We start from the raw sequence: 9,480 nt of genomic DNA, 5'->3' as shown, positions 1-9,480 counted from the left end.
TGAAGAATATTCGGCAATAGACAATATGAAAGATTGAAGAGTCAAAGTTTGAAACTAAAATATTGATTTCAGTGTCCTTTCTGACCCTTCAAAAGGAATGTGCTTTAGATGTTAAAGTACCTTACCCGCGTGCATCAATTTTATAAATTTCTCCTTTTCCTTCGCCAGCTTGATTTTATAAGCAAAAAAGAAAAAACAATTCACATTAAGCTTCGTCCAAGAATTTAGAAAGGTAAAATCTCGAATTTTTTAGTTTATAGTTAGACGAGCGTTAATGGTAAGAAAATTGTATGAATATTAATGATTTCGATCTCAAAATATTGGTCTTGACAAGTTGATTTTGCGTCAAAATGTTTAACATTTTAGAAAACAAGAAGTCATTTATTAATTCTTCCAATTAGTAGAGTGTTAATTGAGTAAGACATTTAGAGGTAAAACGTAATTGGACAAATACTCCTACGATAATATAATAACTTTTGTTTTTTTCTAAGCGCCAAAAGACTTGTGTTTTGCTTAAAGGATTTTTCCCCCATTTCTTTCCAATATTTCAAATACGTGACCATCAATTCTTGCTAACTATCCGTATCGGATGTTTATTCAGCTTAATAAGTATAACACATGTTTTTACAGAAATAGTCATCAAAATAATAATAGTTAATTAATATATATATGAAACCTTGATTAATCACTTAACGATAATAAACTTATCGTGTATGATTTAGTGCAAACATTCGATGCGAATAAATTATTAAGTTGAAAGAATATGTACATCTCTCTAACCTTTGTAATGATGAATAGTCTGCTAGTTTACATCGATTCTCAATAGTTTAATTATAGTGTCCTCAATTTAAAGCGATTAGAAAATTTGAAAGTTCAGATTCTGTGGGTAACCTGTAATAACCAATCCGTTGGCCCAAACATTATTATTCACAACTTATCCAGTTGGGCAAAAATCACTTTTAGCACACGATCGAAATAAGTTATATTCGATAACCCACAAAAATGTATAAAATTTACTATACAATATCATTTTCCCTATCTAATTGGTAGAACCGACCAAATAACCAAACACGATAACATCTGAGTCTCTTGCAATTTTAAAATTATTTTCTTATTTAGCTTCAATTTTCTGCACTGTGATATCATTATCTCATACATTTTTTGGTGACATTTCTCCTCTTAAAGTTCAAGCGATAAACAAATTGTTGCTTATTTATTTTTGCAAAAGCACACGTTGTATATCCAATCCTTAACATTGAATTATTTTCCAACTGTTCCTTTTTAATATTGCTACAAGTATATTCCAATGTTGATTGCACTTAATTTAGTAGCGGACCCAAATTTTGCAAATAACAGAGACAACTCATGCAGGAAGACACTGTAAGAATATCTTGATGTAAAATTCACTCATGCAACTTAAGAACATTAAAAATGCAAACAATTAAGAACCACAATACTCCGTATATTTTTTTACTTTGTATCTTTCTATTTTTCACAATAAGCTATTGCGTTTTCTCAAAAGCTAAAGTTTCTGAATATTTCAGGGAATATGAGCCCCACATGAATATCCCAATGTCAGAAAGTGCGATTTCTACGTGGAAAATTGATGGATAATAGAAGATACTAAAGTTATTTGTCTAACCCTAATGTAAATGAATAAATTAGCAAGCTAATAATTAAATGCAGGTGTCGATGTTTTCTGCTGGCCAATTAAGAAATAATATTACATGTCAGAAATGATAACATTGTCTCTTTAGTTTGTCACCGACCAACATATGACATTATAACAAAACACAAGGGATGACTAGATTGTGCTCTTTGTTTATGAATAGTGACCTCTCATTGTAATGAAAGGGTAAAGGATGAGAAAAAGAACTTGCACTTCCATAGAAATGGAAGACATTACTTTTTGTCTCTAAATAAAAATAGCGGTATTTAAACGAAGAGTTTAATTTCTATGCACAGATAGTGTAAAAGATATTATACAATTAAATCACTTAAAAAATAATTGTAAGTAACTCTATTTAATAAAATTGATTGGTGACATAGAATAAATGATAAGTAATCTACTATACATATTAAATTACATTGATACTGTAAAGAAATCATTACACTATTATTGTATATGCCTTAAATCCTTATGAATCCATTGATGTGATTTAATAGTTTCCAAAGAGTTTATAGTGTTGTCTATGTATTCTAACTCTAGTTTGTAGAAGTTTAAATTTATCCAAAAAAAATTATTTTGGCCATAATATGTTCTATGAATTTTCCTTGTATAACTAACTTCTTACGAGTAAGATTGTGATGTTCGCAAAGGAAAGTGTAATTCTTGTACCTCGCAAGTTTGACCCTATATGGATTTGGGATCTAGCAAGTAGGACCAGTTTCAAACTTTTAATCCATCTACACTTCAACTGGATGTGAAGTTGAACTCAACAAAGATAAAAATAGTAAAATACAGCCCAGCTTGACGTTTACGCCAATCAGTTTGTTTTCCTATGGTTTTGAATTTTGATTATTATGATCACACATATATATACTATTAAACTTGTATCTTGTATAACAAGTCATTATTGATGACAAATATAGTGAGACTATCAGAAAGATAACTCAAATTGTCCATTTCTTCAAGCCTAACTCGTAATCTGGCATTGGATAAACCAATTCCAAAAGATTTGTTTTTCCGTGAACTCCTAAAATCGAAGAGAAAAGATTGAATAACACTTGAGATAACGCATTTCCATAATATCAAGTAATGAATATAGTTTGTTGATGTTATGGCCTAATTTACACCATTTTCTGGCAAGACAAGCTTGCCTATCTAACTGGATTCACAATTGAAGTGGAGCTATGAATACTACCATAGCCTTGACCCCATTGTTCACTTGTAGCAGACTTCTGAATTTAGATCTCATATGTTTCCTCTGTTTTTTGTTTTTGATAGGGTTGTGTACTTGATGATTTCTTAGTGATTCATGCCTCAACAAGACAGTTTCTTCCCCGCCTACCATAAAAGATAAAAAGAAGGAATAAGAGAACTTCCATCTCACAAACAATCTCCTTCATTTACATGAGCTTGGAGGTGTCAATCTCTGTAAGCCATTCACCTTTGGACTGAAAGACAATCTGTAGATACGTCAAGGTAAACAAAGCAAATCTTTCGATGTTCCACATATGAACATCCACTTGCTGTTGAATTTAAGTTTCTGTCAGAAGAAACTAGAACTGCATCAGTGATCAAGGAACTCGCTCTTCTTTGATAATTGATGGTCCTTGTAGCCAGTTGAGGACACAACATTATATCAAGAGACAAAAACGTTCAACATTACCTAATAATACCAGTTTCCTGTTTGTTTATATGCTGTTGGGAAAACGATTAATCATCAAGATTTCAGAAACTTAAGTAAGCTTCATCAAGCAACATGATCATTACTTAAAATTCAATAGCAGTACTCTGCATCACCCTCTTCATGAATATTCCATTGGCTTGAGAATATTTTATGAAGCAAGAGTGCGAGCGTCGTCTATGCTTCTTTTTTTCTTGCAGCCTTCCAAAAATATGCGCCATATTAGAGCATTTGGGGGGAAAGGCATCCCAGTGATTAACTGCTCGGCTTCTCTCAGATAGCCATACCTAGCCAGCAAGTCGACTGCAATAAGATAGTGATCCATCTCTGGTTCTACCCCATATTTCTCTTTCATCTGCTCAAACAATTCCATCCCCTCTTTCACTAACCCAACGTGTCTACATGCTGAAAGCACGGATATGAAAGCAACCTTATCAGGTCTAATCCCTGTCATATCCATCTCTTTGAATTTCTCCAATGCCTCATATGCATAACCGTGCAGTCCAAGGGCTGAAACAATGGCTGTCCATGAGATCACATTTCTAGTCGTTATTTCATTGAAGATCTTGATTGAACTTGCAAGACTCCCACATTTTCCATACATATCAATCATGATATTGCGAACAAATGTGTCACAACGCTTAAAATCAGTCTTTACAATGAGGCCATGAAGTGAGCTACCTAGACCGAGGTTACAAAGCTTGGTGCACACGCTAAAGAGGCTAACATACGTGTAGTTATCCGGAGAGATCCTAGCTATCCGCATGTGTCCAAAAAGTTCAAAAACTTCTTCGTAATCACCATTTCGAGAACAGGCTGCAATCAAAATATTCCAAGATATAGTATCCGGGTTTTCAAGGTCAGAAAACAACACTTGAGTCTTATCAAATTGCCCACACCTGTTATAAATGTTTGCAATCATATTGGCCGCGACAACAGGAAGTGTCATATCATAGGTAGTGGCAAACCTTAGGGCATCATCAACTGAACTATTTTTTGCATATGAAGAAATGAGACTGCTAGAGACGTAAGCATTATCAATGTAACCCATTTTTATTGACAAGGAATGGAGCTGAAGCACCTCAAATAGTGCACATGATTTCACAGCAATAGAAAATGAAAACTCAGTAGGTCGATAACCTGAGTTAATCATTTGTTGAAGCAGCAAAATAGCGTGAGAAGAGCTTTTGCTCGAGTAACCCAGCATCAAGGTGTTCCAAGAAACCACGTTCTTCTCGGATATTTCATCAAAGCAAAGACGAGCATCATCCAATTTATCACATTTAACATAAAAGTCGAGTAAAGCACTACCAATATATACATCAGATTCAAACTTTCTCTGGATTACTTTTGCATGGATGGACTCCCCAAGAAATCGATACTGCTGGCTAGTGCAGCAGTTTAGGGCACTCACATATGTCATATCATTAGGCAAGACACCACTTGCACACATTTTCCTGAAAACAACTAATGCTTTATCCGGTCTTTCACTCTTCGCCATTGCACCAACTATTGTATTCCACGACACAACATCCTTAACAGGAACATCCTCAAACATTTTCTCTGCCCTAACGATGTCGGAGCAACTTGCATACATGTTAATCAATGAATTACACACTGAAACTGCAAAATTAAGTCCATTTTTAACTACCAACCCATGTACTTGTTCCCCTAATATTAAATCAATTTCCCCAACATAACCGGACAATAGGCCCAAGAAAGTGCTCTCAGAAGGAGCCATTTCACTTCTTATTAACTTCCTGAAAATAACCATGGCCTCTTTAATACATTCATACTGTCCAAGTAAGGATATCATACAATTCAAAGTCACCAAGTTCTTTTTAGGCATTTCATCAAAAATCTGCATAGCTTCATCTAAGTATCCTTGCCTTCCAAGTAAACCCAATAATGCAGTCCCTGTGAAAGCATCAACGTGAAAAAGGCCCAATTTTTCAGCCAATGCATACAATTGAAATCCTTGAATAATATCCAAGGACTCACAACCCAAAAGCCCACCAAATGTAAACTGAGTTGGTTCATATCCACAACTCCTCATCTCAGTAAACAACTTCCAAGCTTCTAATAAATTCCCATTCCGACTATAAGCGCTAATCATTGTATTGTATGACACAACATTTCTCTTGAACATATTATCAAACACTTCGCGTGCTGTGCGTATATCCCCGAATGTAGAATACTTTGACATAATACTATTATGGGCCAAAAAGGGTTGAGTTGGGTCTGTCCCCATTGTGATTGTAAGTGCGTGAATGGTCTTTGTTGCGTCGAGCGATTGAACCCCATGTGGTTCTTGAAGTAACTGAATGAGCCTTTGGTGTTTGATATTTTCTCCATGAGAAGGGTGGGGGGATAGAAGGTTTTCAGTTGAAGCGGAGAAGTGAAATTTCAGAGCATAAGAGAAATACTTTTGGATGTTAGAATGAATTGAAATCCTTAAGGACACTATAATGGCGTTCGACATGCAGTAACATCCAACGAGTAAAACTCTTTCGGCCTCCTCATTTATCGGTAACTATGACTCCGCAGTATTGGCTCCAATAAATTATACATACGCGTAAGTATAACCTTTTTGGAATTGCTTAAATTTGCCACATATGTCTCGTTTTCTATATGTAAAATAGGATTAGTCCTCGCTGCTGACTTAATTGGAAATACTTAGATGAGCTTCTTTAATTCACAGTTGCATACTTGGCGCCTATCTAATCTATGTATGTATGTTATTATTATTATTATTTTATTTTTTTTGATAAACGGGAAATATTCATTAATAACTAAGGTGTTACAGGAGCATAAGGCATTACATTACTGCAATCATGGATAGCCAGTACACATGAGTTTCCAAGACTAGCCAACTTATTACACATAGATATAGGAACTATTCTAGTAGACGACAAGCCTTCTTTGTCTGCTTGAAGGATTGAAAACACAGACTTTGAGGGATAAGTTATAATAGATAGATGGTCACTCGTGGCTTGCTTGGATCCTTCATTTGCCAAAACGTGAGCTATTTTGTTTCCTTCCCAAAAATTATGCCGGATCACTAGATTCCCCAACCTCCTCAATTGAAACATGCATGAATCAATAATATTCTAATAAATAGGGATTTTTTGTTCAATAATTCAATAACCTCAATAGAGTCCGTTTCGATTTCAATGGGAATTAGGCGTTGGTTAGCCGCTAATTGTAGCCCATGTTCTAAAGCACTAAGCTCAGTGTGAGTGTGGTTGTAAGCATGAATCTTTTTTTAATAGCCTAAGACCCAATCACCATTTGAATTCCTAATGACACCTCCAATACCGCCATTTTGACCCTTCTAAGAAAAAAATCCATCAGTATTTAGTTTAAAAGATCCTGAGGCTGGGGGTGACCACCTGACTTGGATATTTTTGGTTAGAGTAGGAGGGGTTGTAGCCACGTACAGTACTTGAATTCCATTGCTGCACAAATACTACTCTAATGTCAGGAAGCAAGTTAGTTCCATTGAAAACATTACGATTTCTATTTTTCCAAATGTGCCACAAGGCAAAAGGGAAGAAGATATCCCAGGTTAGGGGAAAATTATGGATGGGGAGGTTAATGTCTTTTATTAGTTGGAGCCAGTGGGTCTGGTGATAGGGTAGAGTAGTGACATTTAAACCAAGGTCCATCCAAACTTTCCTGAATGGTTGCAAATGGCACAATTGGGATCTACGTTGACACTTATATGATGCAAGTAGTTGTTTGTAGGTAGCCTATTATGGGAGCAAAGCCACAGAAAGAATTGAATCTTATTTAGGGTTTTTAGGGACCATATCCAATTAAAGTCGAAGCTATTGCGGGGCACAGGATGCAGGAGCTTATAAACAGCCTTTGTGGAAAAGATACCATTTTTATTGGTTGACCAATAAGGAGTATCTATTCTGTCATGACTCAGAGAGATTGTTGTAGTTTTATTGATAATCTCGTGTGGGAGTTGGATAGAAATTCTTGACCAATCTCAGTTAAGGCCATCCCGGCACTATTTATTAATTAAAGTATAGGCCTAAAGGGAAGTATGTTGTGAAAAAAGTCTCCAAGAAAGACTTGTAGGTAGTGCTAGATTCTTATTTTGGGCTTTACGAATACCCAAACCACCTTGGTCCTTTGGGAGAGTGACAGTGTCCCAATTAACATAGTGAATCTTTTTTTTTTTGTGAGGTAGTACCCCATATGAAATTTCTTTGAATCTTATCAATACTACGATATGTTTTCTTAGGGAGCTGGAAATATTGCATAGGATATGATATGATGGAATTAAGAGTAAAATTTATGGGTGTAAGTCGACCGGCTGCTGTTAGAAAATTTAACTTCCAGCTAGTAAGTTTACTATATATATTATCAAGGATATATTGAAAATCAGAGGCTTTTGGTTTATGGTTGAGAATGGGAAAGCCAAGATATTTGCCAAAGGTATTAGTAGCCTTTACATCCAAAAGTTGTTGGACTAAGACTCGAGGGCTATCTTAACAGCCTTTGGAGAAAATGACCTTGGATTTTATTAAGTTGAATTTTTGCCCCGATAAGTGACAAAAGTGGCTCAAGCAGTGGTGAATCGAGTGAATAGATTTCAGGTTAGCTTTGGCCATGAGGGTGAGATCATTCGCAAAAAATAAGTGTGATAATTGAGGGCCATTTTTGATGAGGGTGATAAGGTCCTGGAGTTGGAGATCTACTTGATGACTAATGTAAGTGGAGAGGAGCTCCATACATAAGATAAAAATATACGGGGACATGGGATCCCCTTGAAGGATGCCACGGGACGGTGAAAAATAGTTAGTTTTTGTACCGTTAACAAGAATAGCAATATTACTAATGTAAATGCAGTTTAACATGAGCTTTGTAATCTTAGGGGAAAATTTAAAAAGATGGAGAGTACGGTAGACAAAGGACCACTCAATGCGATCGAAGGCTTTTTCAAGATCAATTTTTATGATAAGCTTACCCATAGTCCCTCTAGTTTTATTAATATGATTTAGAACCTCCTGGACAAGGATAACATTATCACAAGCCCTACGTCTTTTGAGGAAGCTGGTTTGGTAGGGACCAATAAGATCAGACAGGTAGAGCTTAAGGTGATTTGTTATAATCTTGGTAATTAGCTTATAAATAGTGTTACACAAGCCAATAGGCCAAAAATTCTTAAGATCATTTGCATTATGGAATTTAGGGATAAGGCAAAGGTACGTGTTGTTAATCGAGGCCGGAATTTGCTGAGTAGCAAAATCATGTCTACAAAGTTTGATAACAGAGTTCCCTACTGTGTTCCAATATTTTTGGAAAAAGAATGGATGTAAACCGTCTGGCCCAGGAGCCTTTGGAGAAAATGACCTTGGATTTGATTGGGTTAATTTTTTGCCCCGATAAGTGGCAAAAGTGGCTCAAGCTGTAGTGAATCGACTGAATAGATTTTGGGTTAGCTTTGGCCATGAGGGTGAGATCATCCGCAAAAAAATAAGTGTGATAATTGAGGGCCATTTTTGTTGAGGGTGATAGGGTCCCAGAGTTGGAGATCTACTTGATGATTAATGTAAGTGGAAGGGAGCTCCATACATAAGATAAAAATATACGGGGACATGGGATCTCCTTGAAGGATGCCACGGGACGGTGAAAAATAGTTAATTTTTGTACCGTTAACAAGAATAGCAATATTACTAGTGCAAATGCAGTTTAAGATGAGCTTTGCAATCTTAGGGGGAAATTTAAAATACTGGAGAGTATGGTAGACAAAGGACCACTCAATGCGATCGAAGGCTTTTTCAAGATCAATTTTTATGATAAGCTTACCCATAGTCCCTCTAGTTTTATTAATATGATTTAGAACCTCCTGGACAAGGATAGCATTATCACAAGCCCTACGTCCTTTGAGGAAGCTGGTTTGGCAGGGACCAATAAGATCAGGCAGGTAGAGCTTAAGGCGATTTGCTATGATTTTGGTAATTACCTTATAAATAGTGTTACACGAGCCAATATGCCGAAAATTCTTAAGATCATTTGTGTTATGGAATTTAGGGATAAGGCAAAGATACGTGTTGTTAATCGAGCCCAGAATTCGCTGAGTAGCAAAAACATGTCTACAAAGTTTGATAACAGA

At 35.9% G+C, this 9,480-nt stretch overlaps 1 protein-coding gene across 1 annotated transcript; it reads right to left on the bottom strand.

Moving 5' to 3' along the window:
- Positions 1-2,716: 2,716 nt before the first annotated feature.
- Positions 2,717-6,006, bottom strand: LOC104242309 (pentatricopeptide repeat-containing protein At3g58590). Its single transcript, XM_009797335.2, has one exon. The coding sequence runs from the start codon at positions 5,830-5,832 to the stop codon at positions 3,502-3,504; it is 2,331 nt and encodes a 776-aa protein (XP_009795637.1). The 5' UTR covers positions 5,833-6,006; the 3' UTR covers positions 2,717-3,501.
- Positions 6,007-9,480: the final 3,474 nt, after the last annotated feature.

The sequence above is a fragment of the Nicotiana sylvestris genome, chromosome 7, assembly GCF_000393655.2.
Source record: "Nicotiana sylvestris chromosome 7, ASM39365v2, whole genome shotgun sequence".
Lineage (NCBI taxonomy): Eukaryota > Viridiplantae > Streptophyta > Magnoliopsida > Solanales > Solanaceae > Nicotiana > Nicotiana sylvestris.
The sequence above is the reverse complement of the archived record's forward strand: the minus strand, read 5'-3'. Positions and strand labels throughout refer to the sequence as shown.

What these genes read in the sequence shown, in the direction of transcription:
- LOC104242309 (XM_009797335.2), bottom strand. Translation starts at nt 5,832, where the DNA reads ATGTCGAACGCCATTATAGTGTCCTTAAGGATTTCAATTCATTCTAAC.